Source organism: Chelon labrosus, assembly GCF_963514085.1.
Source record: "Chelon labrosus genome assembly, chromosome: 23".
Taxonomy (NCBI): domain Eukaryota; kingdom Metazoa; phylum Chordata; class Actinopteri; order Mugiliformes; family Mugilidae; genus Chelon; species Chelon labrosus.
In genome coordinates this window covers 272,446-297,951 of record NC_140356.1, presented here as the reverse complement: position 1 = coordinate 297,951, position 25,506 = coordinate 272,446, and the positions used below count along the sequence as shown (strand labels likewise).

At 38.1% G+C, this 25,506-nt stretch overlaps 3 protein-coding genes across 3 annotated transcripts; 2 read left to right on the top strand and 1 right to left on the bottom strand.

Annotated features, from left to right (window-relative positions):
* Positions 1-378: 378 nt before the first annotated feature.
* On the bottom strand, positions 379-15,091 carry dera (deoxyribose-phosphate aldolase (putative)). The gene is made up of 9 exons (XM_084573576.1): positions 14,942-15,091; positions 12,122-12,219; positions 11,098-11,245; positions 10,327-10,422; positions 10,045-10,179; positions 9,614-9,742; positions 5,824-5,936; positions 748-897; positions 379-657 (listed from the first exon to the last, which is right to left on the bottom strand). The coding sequence occupies exons 1-9, from the start codon at positions 14,970-14,972 to the stop codon at positions 601-603; spliced, it is 957 nt and encodes a 318-aa protein (XP_084429702.1). The 5' UTR covers positions 14,973-15,091; the 3' UTR covers positions 379-600.
* Positions 15,092-18,880: 3,789 nt separating this feature from the next.
* Positions 18,881-21,116, top strand: LOC311508722 (beta-2-microglobulin-like). Its single transcript, XM_084573652.1, has 3 exons — positions 18,881-19,040; positions 19,907-20,179; positions 20,487-21,116. Exons 1-3 carry the CDS (start codon positions 18,977-18,979, stop codon positions 20,498-20,500), a joined length of 351 nt encoding a protein of 116 aa, XP_084429778.1. The 5' UTR covers positions 18,881-18,976; the 3' UTR covers positions 20,501-21,116.
* Positions 21,117-22,127: 1,011 nt separating this feature from the next.
* On the top strand, positions 22,128-24,444 carry LOC311508577 (beta-2-microglobulin-like). Its single transcript, XM_084573400.1, has 3 exons — positions 22,128-22,285; positions 23,152-23,424; positions 23,716-24,444. The coding sequence occupies exons 1-3, from the start codon at positions 22,222-22,224 to the stop codon at positions 23,727-23,729; spliced, it is 351 nt and encodes a 116-aa protein (XP_084429526.1). The 5' UTR covers positions 22,128-22,221; the 3' UTR covers positions 23,730-24,444.
* The last annotated feature ends 1,062 nt before the right edge of the window (positions 24,445-25,506 follow it).

Here is a 25,506-nt window from a genome sequence, read left to right as displayed (position 1 = left end):
TGGCTGATATTCAGTGGAAATTGTGGGATTATCTGTTTAGAAGCACAGACTCTTCCTATTTCCTTATTGACCATGGCCTCATTCCTAGCTCTACCACAAGTTGTCGTTTGAGGTGGTAGAACTCTCCTCAAATGATATTAAAGGCAAAAGAAGCCTCACTACTGGATTCAGCAGACATCGCTGGGACAGGTCAAAGACTTAACAAGCATGTGGAAAGTCATATAATTGGCATAAACCACAGATTTTCTAGACAATATGGAAGCTCTCTACCTCTCTGATCTGTCTGTGATACATGAGTACTACTTTTGCTACACTGTTTATGAAAAGAAAATGCAATTTATAAATGTATTCTTAAATTTGAAAGAACAGAGGCATGGAAAACAATAGTCAACATACTGTATATTATCTTTATTTTTTATAAAGAATGATTAGGGTCCAGCGTTACTGACTGAAAGACACAATATCATGTCTGTAAACACTGTGGGAAAGTTGACAGAATACACAATTCTGTTTTTTTATTCAAATAAACACTGACTTCAATGACTTGCCTTGTTTGGTATGAGGTTGTGTTAGGTTCATTAAAAAGGGAAGCCTATAACTTCAGGCCATAGGCAAGTCATGATAAGCGGCATACTGTCCAATCATGTGATGGTAGATCTGTGAAAGTAAAAAATTTTAAAAAAAAATGTATTTTAAAAGGAAGTTATGCATCGAGCACCATCCATGTGTGTTAGGGGGGGTTCTCACCTGTCTCTCGATATCTGCCAACAGGCTGCTGGCTCCCAGCCGGAACAAGTGAGGGCAGAGCCAATCATTGCCCAGCTCCTCTTTGATCAAAGTGAGCCACACCAGAGACTCCTGTGCTGTCCTTATCCCCCCTGCCGGCTTAAAGCCCACCTGAGGGAAGACATGCAAAAAGTATGTTTACACTTTTAAGGATATAATTGCTTTAATAGCTTAACTGCTATATAAAAAATAAAAATATTTTTCAGTGGAAAGCATGTCCCACTTTATACATAGTAAATACCATGACACTAGAAAGCAGAAGTTCAGAGTCCTAGGTTAGTGTGTGTGTGTGTGCGGGGAGCAGAACGGGGAGAGGGGGCAGAGCAGGTAAGGAATTGAGCTTCCTGACAGCCTGGTGGATGAAGCTGTCCTCGAGTCTGCTGGTCCTGGCCTGAAGACTCCGCAGTCTCCTCCCTGATGGCAGCAGACTGAGGAAGTTGTGTGACGGGTGGGTCTGCTGCCGTATATGATGTGATGGTGTCTGTGAGTTCGTCCCCATCCTGACAGGACTCAAAGAAGATGTCCCAGTTTGTTTCATCAAAACAGTCTCTCAGTTGTTCTTTACTGTCATTGGACCACACCTCTATTTACTTAACTGGTTTCACTCTTTTGACCACGGCCTTATATTTAGGCAAACGGTGGACTACACTGTGGTCAGATTTTCCGAGAGGTGGTCTGCATACCACTTTATACGCCTCGGGGATGTTGCCATAGCAACGATCAAGCGTCGCTTTAAGCGTGTGGGACAATCAACATATTGCTGAAGTGTAGGCAGACAGATTGCAAGAACTGAAGTCCCCGTGAACGAAGACTGGCTGGTCTGCAGAGCGGGCGAGTGCATTATTATAGCTTTCCGCTATTCTCTCCCCCTGCTGCCTCGCCATTTGTCCGGGCACATAAGCAATCAATGACCGTAATCTGACCGAACTCCCGCTGGAGTTAAAATGGCCTCAAAGATACAGTTAATATTTCATAGTCCGGAGTACACACTTGCTCCCATATGCGGTATTGTGTTGCCCAGCTGTTATTCATGAACAAACACAGCCCCCCTCCTACGGATTATGAGAGTACGTTCACTGTTTACATTTTACTGTGTAATACAACATTGAAAATGTTAGTTTCTTAGTTAGTTACCAAAGTTGCCAGTTGCTACCTGACTACCTCAGTTTATCCCTACAAGAAATTCTGCTTTTTCTTTTCCTCTTACTTTTATTTTTTTTTACTTTTATAACAGGAAGTGGTTTTTAGTTTTTTCAGTCTGTTCAAAATAAATGAAAAAAGCTAGTCTTATATATGTATGAGTTTTTGTTGCTTTTTTCCCGTTGTACCGAACCAGTACCGAACCGTGACCCCCACACTGAGGTACGTACCGAACAGTGACTTGTGTGTACCGTTACACCCCTATTAACCAGGTGAAACAACAGCATACCTATGTAAGGCAACCAGTGAAATGACAATGTCTAAATTTGACAGGCATTACTTAATAGTAGGAGAGGGTTACTCTATATATATATATACACACGTGGACAAAATTGTTGGTACCCTTCCGTTAAAGAAAGAAAACCCATGATGGTCACTGCATTAAATTGAAACTGACAAAAGTAATAATGAATAAAAATGCACTGAAAATTAACTAATCAGACAATGATTTTGAATAGCGGTTGAACAAAATCATTAGGGATGCACCTAATATGCATTTTCGGTTTTCAGGCGAAAGACTTTTATCGCTGAAACAACACGGCCGAATCAGGATGTTGTGATGATGCAAGCAACAACCGCAGCCAGCACGGGCATGCTTGCCGTGTGGACGTATTTCAATATATAAAGTACTGTATAAATATATAAAGACCTACTGATAGCAATTTGCAAAACGTGTGATGCTGAAATTTTAAGAGGCGTGCATCTGCAAAGTCGGGTTTAATTTATCACCTGAAATCCAAACATCCAAGCAAGGAAGTTTCCCAGTGATGGTGTCGGTGCCCATTACGTTGATCGCGATCGACCGGTAGATCGCGAAGGCAGTGCGGGTAGATCGCGAAGGCAGTGCGGGTAGATCGCATGCGACACACTCATTATTTTATTTTGTAATATTTTCAAGAGATTTTCTGTTTGAGTACTATTTGAAATATTTATTTGACTCGTTTGTAGGGCTGTAATGGTACACACAAGTCAGGGTTCGATACGTACCTCAGTGTGGGGGTCACGGTTCAGTACAACAGGAAAAAAGCAACAAAAAAAATCACACAAGTAAAAGACTAGCTTGTTTCATTTATTTTTAACAGACACCAATTGGCTGAAAAAAATAAAAAACACCTCCTGTTGTAAAAGTAAAAAATAAAAGCAAAAAATTGGAATAAAACATAAAACAAATAAATTAATTAACTTTGTTCATTCAGAGGAAAAGAAAAAGCGGAATTTCTTGAAGGGATAAACTGAGGTTGAGGGGGGGCTACTGGCAACTTTGGTAACTTAATTATAAGAAACTAACCAAACTAACTTGTTGCACACAGGTTTTTTTTTTTTCCGCACCAGTGACAGACATATCGGGTCTTAGCAACATGTTAGCATGTTTGATGTGTTTCCAGCGACGTATCGCAGTCTGATCATTTATCTGCTGCACTTCAAAAACAAACAGCAAGACAAACTTCATCTTTTTGTTTTGTTTTTTCACTTTTTATTGCGACATGTCCGTTCAGCGGCACATCCGCAGCCTTGCACAGATTCAATTAAGACTACCGTCTTTCTTAAAGGGACAGCGCTATTTTTCTAAAAGTGCAGTGCACCCATTTTTTTTTTTAATAAAAATAAAAACAAATATGCTCAGTCTAACCGCACAGTGGATCGATGCTGATTTCCAGCTGCAAAAGCTTCTGCTCCATTATTATTTAATGTACACGAGTGGAGTCAAGTTAAACATTTTATTTTGAATTTTATTTTATATTGTGCATTGTTGGAATGTGCTAAATAAATATTTTCATAATTTTGTAATTGATTTATTCTTTGATACATTACTATTAATTTATGCAATTGCAATGCCTTGATTTTAGTGAGGTTAGTACACAGTCATTGCCATAAATGCAATGGTACTAATAATTGTAATAATAATTTCTTTCGGTGTTTCGGTTTCCGGCCTTGGGTTCTCCATTTTCGGTTTTCGGTTTCGGCCAAGAATTTTCATTTCGGTGCATCCCTAAATATCATTATAAACAACAAACTAAAGAAACTGGCCTGGACAAAAATTATGGTACCCTTAACTCAATATTTTGTTACACAACCTTTTGAGGCAATCACTGCACTCAAGCGATTTCTGTAACTCTTAATGAGACTTCTGCATCTGTCCACTAGTAGTGTAAAACCCAGATCTTTTGAGGGATTCGGATCAGTCTGAGTCACTCACTGATATGAGCCGGGTTTTGCGAGTCACTTCAGTCACTTGACCCAAAATGGCCCAATTGCGAAAGAAAGTGTTTCCAGAACATTCACTCGAGACATAATAAAGCATAGTAAACACCTAATAAAAGATTATTACAGTTACCTGTTATTGCCATTTATCAGATGTGATACATAGCCACAGAAAATCCGATTAGTATCTTACAAAAGCCTAAACCTAAAGCTCAAAATTAAGCTGTGCAAAAGAATGAGGACAGGGTCACTACTACGAAAGAATATTTTATTTTCCTCTCTTTGTTGCACTCTTTGGTGCCTTCTCCAGACTGCATGTTTCAGCTCGTTCAACAGATGTTTGATAGGATTTAGATCAGGGCTCATGGAAGGCCACTCAGAATAGTCCAGTGTTTTGTTCTTAGCCATTTTTGGGGGTTCTTAGAGGTTTATTTTGAGTCATTATACTGTAGTCATTATATTATGACCAAGCTTTCTGACATTGGGCAGCGTATTTTACTCCATAATGCCTTGATTGTCTTGAGCATGCAACTTGCCAAAAAGCTCCAGTTTTGTCTCATCTGTCCAAAGGGCATTCTCCCAGAAGCTTTGTGTCTTGTCGATATGCATTCAGGCAAATTTCAACTCAATTGTAGAGTCCTCTTCGGTCCTCTTCCATTAAGTCCAGTTTGGCTCAAACATTCAAATTATTTATTTTCAATTTATTTATTTATATAGCATCAATAACAATACAAATCGTTTCAAGACGCTTTACAAAACCCGGCCTGAAACCCCCAGAGCAAGCCTGAAGGGGATGGTGACGAGGAAAAACTCCCTTTTAACAGGAAGAAACCTTGAGCAGAACCCAGCTCATATGGAGGGACCCGTCTGCCTAAGACCAGCCAGGTAGAGACAGAACATGGTACATGGTATCATTTAAAATGACTCTGTTAAACCACAATTCAAAAGCAATGTCTGATTTTCATTAGTTAATGTTCAGTAAACTTTTATTTATGATTACTTTTGTCAGTTTCAAGTTATTTCAGTGAGGTTCTTTTCTTTAACGTAAGAGTACCAAGAATTTTGTCCATGTGTGTAGATCACCCTCCCATCTATAGCTCATGTCAATTAACTCTGGAAGTTTATATGAGAAACACTGACACATTTATAGAACATTTTATGTATCCATGTTCTTGTTTTAAATTTTCTGCTACAGACACTGCTGCATTAGCTTGCTGAAACTGAGCAGATTTAAATTCTTGCCCTTTAAAGTCCTATTGATGGTTGAATGGAATTTAGCAAAATTTGCTAGTAAATGGCCTTGTTTTTATATAGCTATTGGTAGCTATTGTTACTCAAAGCTTTACAGTCATAGACACATCTACCCATTCGCTCACACAAGCACACACACATTCACACATCAGTGCCACGCACTGGGAGCAACTGGGGGTTCAGTGTCTTGCTCAAGGACACTTCTGCATGTGCCACATTCTGGGGATCGAAACGCTAACCCTCTGGTTCGTGGACAACCCGCTCTACCTACTGAGCCACAGCTGTCTAGTAGAGAAAGCAACCTCCATGCAACTGAAGTACAGTGTATAGACCACCTTTCTGCCCGTTAACCAGTCAATGCAACATACAGAAAAACACAAGTACCTTGTGGCCTGTACACAGGAAGTAGTCACGGATGGCCCTAGTCATCACTATGGCAACAGGATACGTAGCATTGACAGTCTCCTTTCCTGTAGATGTCTTGATAAAGTCAGAGCCTGTCAGGTTTAAACATAGGACATGTAGTTGTCAATAAACAAAGCATATAATAAAGTCCAGTAGATATGTTATGTTGCTGTATTATCATTTATTATTCATCTCTCAGCTTCTCCGCATTCAAACCTGTATTAAGAAGATTCAAGACAGAATGGACTACTATAGTAGGAAGGCAGTGTTAGCGAGGATGCAGACAGTGAGTGGACATTATTCCGACAGACCTGGCTAGGCAAGAACATATGTTGCTGCTAATGGCTAACATTTCATGTAGGACTAAAGTTGAACTCAGCAAAAGACCTGGTGCACTTGTTCAGGTTTGCGCTGTGGCTAAGCTTTTTCTTTTGACTTTTAAAAAGTTGAACATGATGAGTGGCATTCTCCCTTTGTCTCATGCACACACACTATGCTTAACTAGCTATTACTAAACTAAACTGGCAGGAGCTCTGATAGAGATCATTATTAAAATGCAGTGCTTTTGTTGCCACACTCACTCCTTAATCTCCCCTTGTTCCTATGAATTGCATATGAGATTCCTGAAATTGAATGATAATTTCACCTATTAATCTCTAATGCGCGCTATTTTACTCTGTTCCCCTCCAGATTCCCCCTGTTCCACCCCAATGAATAGAGCTTCATTACTGCCACCCGCATTAAATAACCATTATCTGGTAATTAAGACTCCCCATAATGAATCTCAAGGATTATGCCAGTTTGAGGAAGAGGCTGAAAAAAGACCTGACTGGAAAAATATAGAACATGTTTAATGAACTGGAAAATGTTCATCTTGTACTGTTCAGTAATGAACAATCATATACCACTGAGGCAGAAGACCTAATTTATCTTTTTCTTTCCTACAGTTTGTTGGTAATGTATTAAAGAGCATCATTTTATATTCTATTTTTATCAGTTAAGCTGATAAAAAATAACTGACTATGAAGGAAGGGCAGGAAGAATGTAGGACTTTATGAAAGAACACACAGCTCTGTCATAATGTTAAATCAGATCAATGCTTTCAGAAAGACAAAAAAGCATCCAGCAGCTGTAAACAAGTTAAATATTGAGCTGTCTTGTTGCAACCCACTGTAGCCACTTTAATAGAGGTTTATCTGTTGTTTTTCTGTTGTTTGGAAATGTGAAATTCTGTTACAAATGAAAAAAGACACAGGTTGCATTCTTTCTCTTCTCCTGTTCTCCCTTTACCCCAACAACTGTACCTCCAGTTACCAGTCTGTCAAGCTCCAGAAGTTTGCGGACAACACTATGCTCATAGGATTCATTTCTGATCGGGACGAGTCCGTTTACAGGTGGGAGATCGATTGTCTGGTGTCCTGGTGTGATACTAATAAACTACAGCTGAACGTTGTAACGACAGTGAAGGTGATCATAGACTTTAGGAGGAATCAGCTCCCTTATCAAAAAAAGCAGAACAGAGGATGTACTTCTTGTAGCAGCTGAAGAAGTTCAACCAGCCAAAACCGATGAAGATGCGCTTCTACACCTCCATCATCTAGTCCATCCTCATCTCCTACATCACTGCATGGTGCACTGCTGCTTCTGCTAAAGACAAAGGCAGACTGCAGCGTATTATTCCCTCTGCTGAGAGTGCGACTGGCTGCAATCTTTTCAGGACCTGTACTCCTCCCGGACACTGAGGCGGGCAGGAAAGATTGCAGCCAACCCCTCTCACCCTGGACACAAACTTTTTGAGCCGCTCTCCTTTGACAGGAGGCTATGATGTATGTTTTTAACATGTGTTTTATGTCATGTTTTTATCTATGTTTGTACTGTCTGTCTATATGTTTTATGTAACATGTTGTTAACCATGATCTACAGTTTGTTTTATTTGTTCTATACTGTATGTTTCATGGTTTGTGTGATGTATGTCATGTGGTGGTCTATAAGTGTAAAGGATGTCCTGCCTCTTAGACTGTAAACCTAGTTTACCTATGGGTACCAATAAAGTAACCTGAACCTGAACCTGATCAATCAGGACCAAAACCTCCCACTACAATAACAGTTTCTTTCCACTGGCAAAACACACACACAAACCCTCTCACAGATTTTTTAAGCCTAATGAGTTACAGTAACACAGACAAATTAAGAGCAGGTCCATTCTGCCTTCAAGGGATTGTGACATGATAGTATCGTAAATAAAATTTCACCAACATCGTGTTATTGCGTCAACTCAATGGTACTACATAAAACTCAATGGTACTACATAAAACAAATAATTAATTTTGTTCATTCAGACGAAAAGAAAAAGCACAATTTCTTGAAGGGATAAACAGAGGTGGGGGGGGGGGGCTACTGGCAACTTTGGTAACTTCATTATAAGAAACTAACCCAACTAACACGTTTTTTTTCCTTGCACCAGTGACATATCGGGTCTTTGATGTGTTGCCAGCTATGTACTGCACCTCTACGAAACGTCAGCACACAGTCTTTGTCCGGTACACCGCTCGCAAACCAAAGTACTCCCACACTGATGATTTATGAAGCCGATGGCTCTTCCAACTCCACACTGCTCTTAGTACATCCATGCATATGCTTCCACGCTCCACACCTTTACTTTTCCTCTTCACATGTTCTTCTTCGTCTGACGGCTATTGACGTTTGCTGGCAGCTTTTAGGCTCATTACTGCCACCTGGATTGAAGTGAGGACTCAGCGTTTTCTTTTTTTTAATAGGCTACTCACTCAGACGTATTCATCGTATGACTGCGCGCACCGAACCGTGACGCCCGTACCGTGACACCGCGGGACGAATACATATACTGTTACACCCCTACTTGTCCGACAATATTGCTAGTGTGAAAGTATGTTCACTGTTTACATTTTACTGTGTAATACAACACTGAATATGTTACTTTCTCATGACTCTCTCAAGTTACCAAAGTTGCCGGTTGCTACCTGACTACCTCAGTTCATACCTACAAAAAATTTGCTTTTTCTTTTCCTCTGTATGAACAAAATGAATGAATGGTATGAGAACCCTCCTAATGCATTTGTTTTATGTTTTATTCTGTTTTTTACTTTTATTTTTTACTTTTGTAACAGGAGGTGGTTTTTAGTTTTTTCAGTCTGTTCAAAATAAATGAAAAAAGCTGGTCTTATAAATGTGTGACTTTTTCTTGCTTTTTTTCTTGTTGTACCAAACCTGTACCGAACCGTGACCCCCAAACCGAGGTACGCACCGAACCGTGACTTGTGTGTACTGTTACACCCCTAATATTTGGCATATGCAATGCATATTTAAGATGTTCCTTTCCTTCTAAAAACTTTTAAAAATGAAACTATTTTTCTCCGAAACATATAGTATTAATAGCACTGATCACATGCCACACATTCCTCTTCTCTGGACAGCTTCTGTAGCTCTTGGATGCCATTTTTAACTTTTGTCTACTTCTGAGTATAACGCTACTTGCCCAATTGGAACAGCTTGTGGTTTGAACACAGTACTTAATGTAAGTCTACTGCCCTTATTGTGGTGTTTCCTAATTCTATGTTAATTGCAGAGTATCTGGCACACATGTCCAATTTAATATGAAATGTGAAGACAGAATTGCCTTGGAGCAAATCTTTTTGCTTGGAGTAGGGAAGAAATATAAGAGAAAACATGACAACATTTGTTATAGATACTGTATAATGTAAGCAGAATGTTGTTGAGATGCGAGACTGACCGGCCATCATAGCAATCATGCTGGCTTTGTAGACATTGGTGAATGTTCCCAGCTCTCCAATAGCCAAAATGGTCTTCATATGGGCGTCACCACAGGCCTCTCGGAACTGGAGGATCTCGTCATACATGGCTACAGAGAGACACAGGAAACGCTTGAACATATTCTTTCTGTGATCACAAGATTTACTTTCCTATTATTTATCTAAATAATTTATCTGCTGGTATTGGGTATGGTTTTGTCAACATGCATGTCACAACAAAGTTACATCTACAGTTCCCTGACAACAAGGTAAAACACACACGCAGGAAGAAATATATGTAAATTAAATGTAATTGAAAATATACCTTTGCTCTTGAAAAGACTTTTAAAAAACTAGCAAGCTGTGCTAAAATGACTTTCTGAGTCCCTCTCATCAGGAGCTCTAAGCATACCTTTCCACTGTCCAGTGAGGGCAAGCATCCTGTTGATGACAATGTCAATCTCAGTTGCACCATCAGTCACCGCCTTGCGAACTTCCTGCAGACGGGTTTCCAGGGGTGTTTGACCTGCTGGGAAACCAGTGGCCACTGGGAAAATAGGGAGAACCCACTGTGTGAAATTAAGTCCTTTTCATTTTTACTATAGACATAGTCTAGTATACTTACACAAGTACACTCATTAATTCTTCTGCATTAAAAGGTTTCTACAGTCAAGATTCAGTTTCATGGTCTTACCTGAGGCAACAGGGAGGCTGGAGTTGGCTGCTTTTAGTGACTTCACAGCATCAGCCACGCGAGATGGATACACACACACTGCGGCTGTGGTAATTCCTGATACAACAGAACACAACAGAAAGCACAGCAATGAAGAACATGGTAATTAATTGGTCTTTGTCTCCCTCTGCAGGTTGAATTCATTTACTCAGGAGAAAGTTTACTTGAGTTTACTTGTTCACCATCATTGGGACAAATTACTACAGCGTTTCTGATTGCTTAACAGCCTGTGTTTTTTGACCCCATTTCTTTCTAGTAACGTCACCATGTTTCTTACTGAGAGAACAGATGGGCCACACTCTGAAGACTCAAATGGCACAATTCAAACTCTGTGTTTTAGATCATATTGTGCTGTGCTGTTGGCAGGACAAAATCACATGTATGTTTGAATTTGAAATGCTGATGCCATTTTGTCCTTTTTCTGACATCTTATAATTTCAAACATATAATAGATTATTATTACCACTAGCAGTGTGTTTTATGTTGAAATGTGTATTTCAGCAACTAAAATATAACTGTGCTCCAGACCTCATCCACAATGTTCTAAGCCATGTAGAACCAATAAGTAACATTTTCTTTTGTTTGAATTTACAAATTAGAAGCCATTCTTAATGCATTTATAATAAAGCACCATAATGGCCATATAGGATATGTAGTTTTCACAGTAGAGTCTACCCAAAGTGAATAAACCATGGTCTATACATAGCGTTTCTGGAGGTAGCAGGAAAAGACCTTTGTCGTGCATATCCATTTTCTTCAGCAGGTCATATCGGACAGGCTGGATGGCTTTCATGCAGAGCCGATGGACATTCGACGGTGTATCATCTCCGGCCAGAGTTGTCAGGTCAATACATGTTACAGCTTTCAGGAGCCATGCAGTCTGTAAGACAAACGCAAAGTAATGGCACTCAATATCATAGCAAATAGTTTTAGTTCTTCTTTTAGTTATTCTCCATATTTTCAAACTATATGATACAAATACAATGACTTCTGTTTTGTCTGAGTTTAAGAGTAGGAAGTTAATCCCAGCTTTTGCCTTGAATTTTTGTCATTTTGTTCTCATAATTAAGGCAGATATTGATGTAGAAAGGCAGGAGTTTGCCTCACTCCTGCACCAATCCAGCTTGTTCTCGACACATCAACCGGGCAGAACTTTATTCTCTGATCATGTTGAGCGGCTCAGTGTCCTGTGTGCAAAGTTTTTCCTTCACACTGATATGTCCAGGGTTACACCATTTGCCGTTCACATACTCATATTCACGCACAAGAGCCAAGTCCTGGGAGGAATTACGGGTTAAGTGCCTTGCTCAAGATGTCTGTGAAGGTTCTCAGTCATAAACACCCTTTTTGGATATGCCTTGCTCAAGGACATTTCGTCATGTGGTTCCTGTGCCAGAAATCAAACTGCTAACTCTCTGGTACTTTGACAGCCCAAACCAGAGGGTGAATTTATTGCTGGTGGAGGAAACATTCAGTCTGACACACAGACTGAAGTTCTCCTCCCATTCATTTGTTTCAGAGGGTACATGAGATTTCTCTATGCTGGGGAATTATTGTTTTGACTGTTATGTTCATCACATTTTCATCATACACATAATATGAATACTCTTTCCACTCAGAAAAAATGATAGGAGTTGATTGATTAAATTGACACAGAATTGCACTGATAGGCAGAATGGTATTGATATTGATAAAATCAAATCCATTTCCGTGCCCAGTATAAAAAAAATTAAAAAAAAAGAGAGAGAGAGCTCACCTGCCACTGTTTCTTGGGAATCTTCTGTCCTTGAATGTGCTGTGCCCTCCTCAGGACAGCCTGTGTGTTCACTCTCACTTTGTCCATCCATTGCAGATCTGACGCCCAGGAAGGGATAAGTGTAGAAAAACAGAATTCACATAAGTGTTTAAATTATCGATTAAGTAGTAGAAATGGCTTAGGGAGTACATATTGGTTGTGTAAACAATAGCAAAATCCACATATGCAGAAGGTTATGTTGGAAGAATGGATAAAACACAGGCCAGGGTTAATGTCCTGTTTGAAGCTGAAACTCATTTACAGGACAAAAGCATTTCTGCTAGGAGCAAGCAACACTGTTGGCAACAGATACCTAAGGTAGCCTCTGACTTCCTATAAACATAGGCTAATGTGTGTGTTGGCACCTGAAAGAATGTGTCACACTTTATTCTCCCTCTGTATGTCCAAAAGAATTTGTAAGCGGAAGCTTTTATTCTTGTCTTTGCACATGTGGCACATGCACAGCCCATTGATGCCAGTAGGGAAACTGTGCTAGGTTAGAAACAAGGACAATTAACTTGCATGGGAGACCCCATTTCAGTGTATAGCATACAGAACATCAACTCAGTGGTGTGACAAAGGACCCGTTCAGGCTTTGCATTAACGTCCTAATCTGATCAAGTGTGAACACACCCAGAACACACTGAGGTCACATCTGAGAGATCCAATTAACTGAATTTCGATTTCGATTTCTGACTCGGAACAAACGAAGATATTGTGCAAGATATGTCACGCTACTAAGGTTGCCAAACCGTCCCTTGAAAAACGTAGTCGTCCCGTATTTACAAACAGAAGTACGCGTCTCGTATTGAGCTGTCATAGGACGCACTTTGTCCCGTATTCCGTGAAAATAAAAAATATTGTGTAAAATGTCAATGGATTTAAGGAATAACCAGCCGCTCATTGGTCTTGTATTGAAAATAAATTGTTGAAAAAAAAAATTCTCCACGCTGGCCCTGCCAAAGTCTGGGATAGTGTTTATTTTTTATTTTTACATATTATTTAATTAACTTTATTAATATATTTTTATCTTATTTATTTGTATTTTTCTTGTTTCTTGCAGTTCAAACTTATCGTGTTAAAAGAAATACCAGAGTTAAAAGTTCAATAAATGCTTGATCTCAAATCAATGAATAATCGTCTTTAATAATCGTGATTACAATACAATCAAAATAATCTTGATTATGATTTTTGCCATAATCAAGCAGCCCTATTTTCTCATTTTCTGATTCTCCACCTAAATGAAAAATCAAAAGACTGTTTTCCATGTGAGTCGAGTATGTTAATAGCTAGATTGTAGAACAACTGGCTTTGAAGCTATGTATCAGTTAATGTAGCTAGTGCTAGGTCACCTAAATAAGAAAGACACCGATTCCCTGAAATGTCTGTGATTGGTGGACAGGTGTAAATCTCCTGATGATATAGCTATACTCGCTACAGCTATACTCGCTACTATCTATCTATCTAACATATATATACTGTATATATATATATGTGTGTGTGTGTGTGTGTGTGTGTGTGTGTGTGTACTGTGTGTATATAGTAAAAGTTAAGTTTAAAATAAAACGAACACAACGAACAAATTAATCAGAGTTCCCGACAGAAAATCACAGAAAAGTGGAAGGCTCAAACTAACTTTCAAAGCAATTTATCTTATGTCATCCAAAATTTAAGATAAAACATTCTGTTTTTTCCTTACTGTTGTTTTACATTGGAACAATTAATAACAATGCTCACTGTCTGCAGACTGGCTGTTGCTTGTGATACTAAAGTGTGTCGCATTTCTAACTGATGCATTTGTGTAGCACTTATAACATAATTTATTATGACTTTAGAACTTATTTGCTTGTGTGCTTGCTGCAAAACTAATGCTATTCGATTGTTTTGGTAATTAAATCTGTTATGTGGCAATTAATGACACGATAAAAAATTACTTTTTATATAATTCATAACACTAGTAATCATAATAATAAATATAACAATAATTGGAAGAAGTCTTATACTAGGGATTGAAAAATGGTTTCACAGCCATCATCTGGTACGGCATTGGTAATTTGATAATATTTAACCTGCACCATCTCTGCCACTGTGTAAACCAGCCCAAACAAACCATTATTTCAAACATGACTGAAAGAAAAGACAAGGGGTCAGAAACAAATGTTAGTGAATTAAAATAATTATAGTATTATTTAAAATAAATACATCAACTTGAAATTACACAAACGATGCATGCAATATAAAAAACATTACACTGGTGTTATATCTCAGTGACTATTTGTAAGCCATGTCTTGTCTTCATCAAATTGTGTAAGAGCAGGCTTGACTGGCTAAAACCACAACTGACCTACAATGGTCTTAGTCAGCTGACCTGGGTTGAGATGGGCGATCATGAGTACCCAATTATACTGTCATAAGGGGCTTTGACTACAGTCAAAACCCCCATATGGCCCAGTTAGAAATGTAGTTGGTAAGTGAAACATAGCACAATATAACTGTCAGTGCTTCTATAACTGCTATTAGGACAACATGTCATAAAGTTACAGAGTAACGTCTCTATGTTCCGCAGGTCAATGACCTTTCACGGTGTTTCTTATTAAACCGTAACCCTAACGTTAGGGCTATCGGAATTACCTATTTTGACTACTGTATTTTTAATACACGATGTATAACTTTGTGTAAGGCAAATTAATTGTTAACCGACTGTGAAAGGATGTTATTTAGTCACTGCAAAACTAAGATCACCACACGTGTATGAACGGACGTTAGATACACTTAACTTACCAAGTGGAATCCCTGGGTTTCTTGCCGACATTTTTATGGATGGTGTGTGCAGGTACTAAAATGAACGGTAGTCGACATACACAGGCACATGCCTCACTAACTTGTCAGCGATTAACTTCCTTTTCTTCTGCTGCTGCTGTTGCTGCTTCTTCTACTTCGCGTTTGTAATGGCGGTTGCAAACCATCTTAAAGGGTGCATTACCGCCACCAACTGGACTGGAGTGTGTAACTATAAAACTATTATTTACACATTTCAGATCAGAATACAGTTCTGCATCGAGCATGATCTGTTAAACAGTTTCTACAATCAGACTGCTGTTCTCGTTGTGTCCATTTCTTTTTTCTAGCTGCTACAAGTGCGTGAGAGTAGGGGGTACATGGCTGGAGGTCAAATGTACGGGCAGTGAAAAGGCTGGGAACCACTGGCGTGAAACATCCGGATTTTACACTACTACTGTACACAGATTTTTTCATTAAAAGAAATAAATCCTTGCTAAAGCCTTACACGAGATGTAAGGATGTAATTTACATCACAGTAAATGCCCACTGACGGCAGAGGCGTCACTAGGTTTTAAGGACCCAGGGGGCTTAGCCCCAAGGAGATGCACAGAATGTGAGCAAACGAGCGCGCGAGCACAAAATTTCACAAACAGCTAGCAAACACTGAGAAATTATTCATTAGTTATTAGTAGTTATTTATTAGTATTTATTATCAGTCAGTTTTTTTTTAATACAGTAGAACAATAAACAAAGGTTTGCACAGTAGCAGAATGTTTACAGCATTAAGAAAAAAGAATGGCTACAATTGCAAGTTACTTGGTGGGTGGAAGCATCAAAGAATGCTGTCTGTTTTTAAGGGTGGTAAATCGGTCTATCACTCACACACTGTTGTGACTCAGATGCTGAAGATCGGCTTTAGCCGAGCATTATTAGTGTAATTATTATTATTATTATTATTATTATTATTATCCACTGATGATAATCATACGTGAATGAGCTCAGTTCCTGTTTCATGGTGTGAATCCGTGCGTAAAGTGAGAAACACAGCTGATGCTCCAAAAGGAAGTCGTCCCAAAGATATGGTAAAGAGAGCAATTTCAGGCGTTCCCTGTCCTTTTATTGGAATCTTTGGTATTCCTGTAGAGGGACTTCCTTTACGAAAACCTCATCTAAGTAGTATAGCCTATTCCTCCCTCCTAGCACAACTTATTCTTTTGCATTGGAAGAGTAACCAACCCCCTTTGGTAGATGGACTTGTGATGTCATGTTTTGTTTTTGTTTTTTTTTAAACGAAAAGCTGAGATACACACTATATGGATCACAGGGGAAGTTTGATGAGACATGGTGTCCATTTATCTTTATTTATCTTGACTCTGAGTAGATGTTAGAGCATTGGGTAACCACTGGTGTGTGTGTGTGTGTGCGTGTGTGTGTGTTTTGTTGTGTGTTTTCCCCCACAAATAATAATAATAATAATAATAATAATTATAATTATTATTTCAGAGTCAGAGTCCTAGGTCAGTGTGTGTGGGGGGAGCAGAACGGGGAGAGGGGGGCAGAGCATGTAAGGAATTGAGCTTCCTGACAGCCTGGTGGATGAAGCTGTCCTTGAGTCTGCTGGTCCTGGCCTGAAGACTCCGCAGTCTCCTACATTGACAAAAAAAAAAAAAAAAAAAAACAGATTGCAAGAACAAAATTTAGCCTTGTTGTTTAAATTATTAATATTCTTTTTTATCACTGTGATATTTAAAGGTTACATTTGATAACACTTAATCTTCTAATATTTCCATTATTATTTGTATTGACTTGGTGCTAACATCTGGTTAATATTCTAATTTGATCTTTTTATTTATCTTTATATTTACCTTCTTAAAAAAGGAAAACGATACTTTTTTTCTTCAATACTTTGCAATATCACAGAGAATATTTGAAAAAGAAAAAGCATGTTGGTGTGAATTTAACTTTTTCTTCAAAACTGTACAATGACTTGAGGGCAGGATTGCTGTTAAGAAGAATCAAGTCAATACACTGTAAAAAGCCTCTCAGAGGCATTGTCCATATGACTTCATTTATGTATAGTTATTAAAGAAAAAAATTATGACAGTTTGAATGTAAGTAAGTTATCTGGTTCAGAATGCTTTGAGATAGTTTGAGTGACTTTGACAGTATTTTTCTTCAAATTTATATGGTAAAATTATTGCACAGTGATAGTCAGGGTCATTGTGAACAAGAATCATGACAATAGTTTAGCAAACCTATGAAAAAAAGGATTTTATGACTGAATATGAAGAATTGAACTGTCAGGACACTTTGGTTGAATGACTCTGTCATTAGTTTTCTTTAAATTTGTAAGGTAAAATTACTTGAAATATTGTACAGTGATAATCAGGGATAATGTGAAAGACAGCATAGGTTTTAACGTTTTCAAACGTGAACCAGAATCCACCGAATAAAAAGTTTTTATTGACATGCAATCTGGCCCCTCCCCGCACCTCTACCGTAGATACAAAAGTAGAAGTGCAAGATAAATGTATGACTTAACTGACTTCGAACCACAGCTCACCTGACCGCAGTGAAAAACACAGGTGAGACGGAGAACGGGAGAGAAACGGACATAGTTTTTCTGATTCATCATCTGTATAATTGGCTAAGTCTGTGTTGATTCAAGATGTGAAACAGAAATTGAAAAATTCAAGATTTTTCTCTCTTTATTTTATTTTCCGAAAGTTAAGCACTTTATCTAAACATTGCAACACAATTTTCACATTTCATTTATTTTCTCTCGTTTTGAAATTCTGCTCAATTTTATTTAGTTACTGAGAAAACATTATACATATCTGCAGTCATACATACAGAATATGTTCAGTTCTCTGTTACGTCATAACAAACATTGTCAAAAAAGTTTAGAATCCTACTGTAGTCATTTGATTTGACAGGTATTGATGACATGCAGATGTTGATACAACTACTAGGCTACTTAAATATATATCACACTAAATAGTTAGATATTAAGGTCTTCTGGATCCTTGCTTCAAGAAATTTTCTCTAACTGGACACTTTCAGTTTTAGTTGAATGCCCCTGCTCTATGAGCTTGCCACATCTGGCCACTAATATTTTTGCCCACTCTTCAAGTCAAAAGTGTGCCAGCTCTTTCAAGTTGGATGGCTTCTGCTGGTGAACAGCAATCTTCAAGTCTGACTATAGTTTCTCAGTTGGATTGAGGTCTGGACCTCGACTATGCCATTCCAGCACTAACAGTCTTTGTCCTGCTGGAAAGTGAACCTCTGTCCAGTCTCAAATCACTGGCAGACTAAAACATGTTTAATCCCTGTATTTAGCACCATCTATATTTCCCTCCATTCTGACCAGCTTCCCAATTGTTTGACAATGCACTGAAACACTCCATTGATAAGACAAATGCGAGGTGTGAGGTGTGAAGACATAAGACGTAAGACATGTTTATTAATGTCTGTTATTAATCCCATGTATGGGAAATTTCCTTGTCGGAGTAGCACGGAATTTGGCAACATATATGCCTACAAAAACAATAACGACTTCAACAGGGGAATTATCAAAAAACACAATACAAATTTGAAAATATATAGAGAAAAAATAGAAATTTAAATACTTTCTGTATGTACCGTGTGGCGGTTCGAAAAAACTTTACAAATAAATAATTGCTAAAACCTTAAAAAAAATATAAGATAAGACATAAATTGTAAGATAACGCGTTCTTTCAGTGGGCGCCGTTTAGTATCGCCACAGAAAAAGGTCTGTATGGATATTTAGGGACTTTCCATTACCCTTCGCTGTCCACAATGAACCAAACCTATTTGGTTCATTTTTACCTGGTAACAGCATGACAGAAATAGATGATTGGCCAGTGTGATATAGTGGGCAGTCTTAGAGCGCTTACATATCCTGATCTGCTCCAGCTTTCACTTTATTTCAGCTCGTCCTACAAGGAACGTAGACGTTTTTATTTGTACACTCATTCGAGCTTCGCAAAACAACAAAAGAAACGCTGATCCAAGATGAAGTTTATTTTGTTTCTTACTGCTGTGGCAGCAGTGTACTGCTCAGTGGACTCCAAATACAGTAAGTAATATTTTAGGATTTACTTCTCATAATCTAAAGATTGCTGTTTTGCTGAAGAATATCGGAAACATGATCTCCAAGTCTTTATCCTTAATGACTCAAAGTAAAATACATCGCAGTTTAATTCGAGAATATGTTTGCGATAGTCATCATACGAAGAAAAGTGTATTATTTGGATTATTTGTACGGATTTGATAAACGGCAAAGCAAAACTATTTTTTTTTATATAGTAAATTATTATTTCAGCAGTGGGGCAAAAGAAAATCCCAGGGCCCAGTGTAAAAGAAACATTAGAAAACATTTCTGTTGTGTTTTGTGATCCAGTGGAAATCCCCTCAACAGTTTAGATTTGGTTTCGATTTTCTGTAATGCCAGAACAGCCACCTCCATTTTCATCTGCACTGTCAACAGCCTGTCACTGAATGAGCTTCTTTGTCTGACCATGCGTCTTATGTATACTTTGAAGTCAAATTGAAAAGGTGAAGATAATTTCAAAAGGACCTTGGGTCTTTTAAAAGTAAAACAGTGTGTAAAACAATACGTCATACCACTAAAATCATTCAGTCAGCCGTGGGACCAGTATGGAAGCATGGGATATTTTGTGCACTGATAATTTACTTAATGTGTCTTTCCTATGCATGCCTTATACTAAACATTTATAAAAATATAATGTGTGTCTTTAACATAAACATGGGTTTGTGGGTTTCAGACAATGGAGTCAGCTTTTAGGTAGAGGATCAGTCACAAATGCTATTTGATATACAGATGAATGTTTAATGTTTCCTTTCAGGAAGCACTCAGTTGAGTTGGCTGAAAAAAGTGGTTCATGAAGATTTTACATAATTTCGCTTTCCTTATTTCCTTAGCTCCACCCAAGGTTCAGGTGTATAGCCGTGACCCAGGAGAGTTTGGGAAGGAAAATACACTGATCTGCCATGTCAGTAACTTCCACCCCCCTGACATCACCATCGAGCTGCTGAAGGATGAAGTAGAACTCCCTAATGCGAAGCAGACTGACCTGGCCTTCAAACAGGACTGGCACTTCCATCTGACCAAGAACGCTCCCTTCACACCGGTGGCTGGAGAAAAGTTCACCTGCCGGGTCACTCACGGGGGAACACCTAAAGACTATGCATGGGGTGAGTAAGAGTCAGCCATAACGTGTATAATATATGATAATCTTTTTCATAATCAAAGATTGTATCAGTATGTGATACATCAAAGCAGGGAATACAAAGAACCATTAGAAGGATAGTAATGATTTAACATAACGATAGTGATATACTTCAAAATAGAGCATATATCATTTACCAAATCTGTTATCTAAAAGTAAGGAGAATTTAAGTGTAATTTTAAAAAAGGTGCGAGTAACAAGTGCAAATATTGCATCATAAGTCTTTCTGAGATTAATAACAGCATCTGTTTTTTGTTTTGTTTTTTTAACAGAGCCAAACATGTAACTGTCTGTGGAGGACCATCTTGGAGAAGTGACTGCTTTATTTGACTGGCTTCAGTGACTTTAGTTTTCTGCTGCGCAGTGTCATTATGTCATTTTCTCTGTTCAGAAAAATGCCAGATGTTTTTTCCTCAGTTACGCTTATTCTTCATACATTCAAACAACAAGATCACATTTTATCCTGACTTTCAAATGTTTCTATTACAAAAACCATCATCAATACAAAATCAAGATAATACTGAGATGTTAAAATTCCACCTAGTATTTTAGTACGAATAAATGCAAGGGCTGCTTCCCATTTACTGACTCGTGATTCAACATTGTGCTTGTTTGATTTGATTGCTTGCCTTACACAATGAGTTTGTGTGTATAAAGCCAAAAATGTTTCTGCTTAATCAGTTTGTAACATTTGTTTCCGTGTGCAAGCTCCCCTTTTGTAGATTTAAGGATTTTAACAGCTTTGTGGAACTAAATGAGGGGCTGAAATGGTGAATGGTCAGATTAATCACACATGACTTGGATATTCACTCTGGACTTGCCAGAAGTGTCTTCTATATTTTTGATTTTTTATTTAAGATATTTGTCTATACCTTCTACTAAATAAATGGGTCTTAAAATTATGTTGTATATTTTTTTTTCATCACAAACCTTAACAAGTCATATTCTGAAAATTATATTTTATTAGCTATATTAAGCATAGGTAAGAGTCCAATGTCCAGTGTGTGTGTGTGGTCTACTGGAGGCAGGCTTGGTTGTACAGCCTCACAGGAGCAGGGAGGAAAGACCTGCAGTAACGGCCCTTTCCTACAGCGTGGGCAAAGGTGATGGTGTCATCCACTCCAATGCTGGCGTGATAGATAAACTGTAGTGGATCTATCAATGAGCTGATCAGGTGAGATGTCAGTACCACTGGGGTGTAGCTGTTCAGATCTTTGGGGTGTGGGTGTGTAGGCACAGGTACTGCACAGGATGTTTTCCACAGCTGTGGTACTTTCCCCAACTTTCAGGCTAAGGTAAGACATGCTCAAAGATCCATCTGATCAGAATACGACTTCAGAAGCCTGGTACTGACACCCTCCGGACCCACAGCTTTCCTGGTCTTTATCCTTCCAAGCTCTCTCTTCATCAGATGTTTAGGGAGGGGCAGGTTGGTGGCAGTCACAGTGGGTACTGAGGGAAGTGGTCAGAGCAGAAAAGTACCAGATCTTAAATCTGATGAAGATGCAACAAGTATGTGTCTTAATGGCTTTATGGAATAGAAAGTGCTATTCATTTCACAAAAAAGGTCACCCAGGTGTTTACCTCTCAGTGAGACATAAGTCTTATTGCTTCCTTATATATTCTTATGTATACAGCCTATGTCATGTCCCATTACATTTCACTTACACAAAATTATTAAAACTGGACCCATTTAAGGAAAGCTATCCCCAATTATAGCTGTTTTAATTAGCATTACAAATGAGCCATTTTTAGTGAAGCATATACGTTAACTGTAAATGACCTGATCATTAGTAACTCTGTTGCTATGTGTCTTTTGGAAGTTTTTCCTGCGCTCTGAAATTAATGATTGGCCAGTGTGATGTAGTGGGCAGTCTTAGAGCGCTTGTATATCCTGATCTGTTAGAGCTTTCATTTTATTTCAGCTTGCTGAGCAAGGAACGTAGACGTTTTTATTTATACACTCATTCGAGCTTCGCAAAACAACAAAAGAAAAACTGATCGAAGATGAAGTTTATTTTGTTCCTTACAGCTGTGGCAGCAGTCTACTGCTCAGTGGACTCCAAATACAGTAAGTACTATTTTAGGCTTTAACTCTCATAATCTGAAGATTGCTGTTTTACTGAAGAATATCCAAAACATTATCTCCATTAAAAAAGTTGTTATCCTTGATAGCTCAAAGTAAAATACATCACAGTTTAATACGAGAATATGTTTTTGATAGTCGTCACATGGAAATAAGTGTGATATTTGTATTATTCGTGAGGATTTGATAAACAGCAAAGCAAAACGATTTTTATTTATACAGAAAATTATTATAACGGTGCGAAAGAAAATCCCAGGGCCCAGTGTAAAAGAAACTTTAGAAAACATTTCTGTTGTGTTTTATGATCCAATGGAAATCCCCTCAACAGTTTAGATTTGGTTTCGTTTTTCTGTATTGCTCTAATGGCCACCTTCATTTTCTTCTGCATTGTATACACATATTCATTTTGTGTATACACATATTCTTCTTATGTATACATTGAAGTCAAATTGAAAAGGTTGAGATTTCACATTGTATGTTTAGTAGGAGGGTCGAAGACTATGTTCTACACTAAACCAAAGGGACCTTGGTGGTGATAAAACTATATTTCATAACCTTAAAATCATTCAGTCAGCCATGTGGCCAAGAAGCATGGGATATTTTGTACACTGATAATTTACTTAATTTATCTTTCCTATGCATAAAAACGTGCCAGTAACATAAACATGGATTCATGGGTTTTAGACAATGGAGTTAGCTTTTAGGTTGAGAATCAGTCACATATGGTTGTTGCTCTCTTTACAGGCCGCTGTTTGTAAACAATACTGACGAATGCTTCCTTTCAAGGATTTGAGTTGGCTGAAAAATGTCATACAAATTTTTATATAATTTTGCTTTCCTTATTTCCTTAGCTCCACCCAAGGTTCAGGTGTATAGCCGTGACCCAGGGGAGTTTGGGAAGAAAAATACACTGATCTGCCATGTCAGTAACTTCCACCCCCCTGACATCACCATCGAGCTGCTGAAGGATGAAGTAGAACTCCCTGATGCGAAGCAGACTGACCTGGCCTTCAAACAGGACTGGCACTTCCATCTGACCAAGAACGCTCCCTTCACACCGGTGGCTGGAGAAAAGTTCACCTGCCGGGTCACTCACGGGGGAACACCTAAAGACTATGCATGGGGTGAGTAAGAGTCAGCCATAACGTGTATAATATATGATAATCTTTTTCATAATCAAAGATTGTATCAGTATGTGATACATCAAAGCAGGGAATACAAAGAACCATTAGAAGGATAGTAATGATTTAACATAACGATAGTGATATACTTCAAAATAGAGCATATATCATTTACCAAATCTGTTATCTAAAAGTAAGGAGAATTTAAGTGTAATTTTAAAAAAGGTGCGAGTAACAAGTGAGTCTTTCTGAGATTAATAACAGCGCCTGTTTTTTGTTTTGTTTTTTTAACAGAGCCAAACATGTAACTGTCTGTGGAGGACCATCTTGGAGAAGTGACTGCTTTATTTGACTGGCTTCAGTGACTTTAGTTTTCTGCTGCGCAGTGTCATTATGTCATTTTCTCTGTTCAGAAAAATGCCAGATGTTTTTTCCTCAGTTACGCTTATTCTTCATACATTCAAACAACAAGATCACATTTTATTCTGACTTTCAAATGTTTCTAAAGTCATCATCAATACAAAATCAAGATAATATTAAGATGTTAAAATTTCACCTAGTATCTTAGTACAAATAAATGCAAAAAATATTTCTGTTTAATCAGTTTGTAACATTTGATAAATAATGGGTCTTAAAATGATCTTTTTTGTTTTGTGGGACTTTTACAATTAATTAATTACAAGAATTAATGCATTTAATTGCAGTTTGCAATCCACACAACGCAGAACTTTTGTCAGTGCACGATTTCCTTGTACACCGACTACACTGATGCACACGTCAGAGCTCGGCTAACGACTACCAAAATGTAAGATCAGATGAAAGCATGTTGGGGTTTTTTTTGTTTTGTTTTTTTAGAAATCAATACTTTTCTGAAAAAGTACTTAAAGTACTTAAAATTGCACTTTAAGTTTACGACTGTTCAGTACTGAAACAGTACAAAGAAAAAGATTTTTTTCTTTCTTTTTCTACTGTTTTGAATTGAAATGCAATTAAAAGGAATTTTCCAAGTCATTAAAAGAGCTTGAGTTTACAATATTCATGTATGTGTCTATTATTTGATTCAGCCGTCCACTAAAATACATTTACATTTTTTTTAAAAATGTTGCTTTTTGGGGCAAATGTTATTATTATTGTTGGTGTGTGTCTGTTGGAAGTTTTTCCTGCACGCTGCCATCGCCCTGCAGTTTGGGCCAATACACAGTATTAATAGTGTGTGAGAGCTGAACTTATACAAGTGCATTTGATGCTGCTGCTTCAGTTACGTTTGTAAAAACAGGTGGGCAACAACAATCCTTGCTTTACATACATAATAGAAATGTTTACCTGACTAATAAAAGGAAGGTCATTGTCATATATTTCATTGATCTATCTAACCTAGATATATTTGTTTTTAATTAATATTTGTGTGTATTAATACATCATGTGCTTTATACAACTAAATATTTTAACAACCAAGAATGGTAAGCATGGAGTTTGATTAAACTGTGTAACTGAGAGAAACATGTTAGTGTAAACTCTGCCTTGCAACAATTCCTCCTAATTTTTCTATTGGTGGAATAGATATTGCGTAATCTCCTGCCTCGGGGATAAACACTGTTGGATGCCAGGGTTTGTTTTTCCGGGCTGTCTGACCTACCTTGTAAGAATGTTGCCCTGCCTGAACACAGTAGCTAAGACTCCAGAACAGGGAAAAAAGTACTTTCTTTTTGTTGTTGTTGTATTTATTTAATGTTTACTTTTCTATTTCTTGTGTGCACTGTATGCTGCTGCAACACTGCAAATATCCCCATTGTGGGATAAATGGAGATATAAAAAGGATTATCATATCTTAGTTTGGTTGTAGCAAAGGTGGCACAGTGGCGAGGTGCTTAGCACTGATGCCTCATAGCGAGAAGGTCCCGGGTTCGAATCCATGGGCATTTCTGTCTGGAATTTGCATGTTCTCCCTGTTCTCCCAAGACATGCTAGGTTAATTGGTGATTCTAAATTGGCTGTAGGTGTGAGTGTGAGCAGGGGCAGAGCACCAAATTCTGGGCCCTGTACACTCTTAATGTCTCTGGGCCCCGATCCATGCCAGTGCATGAA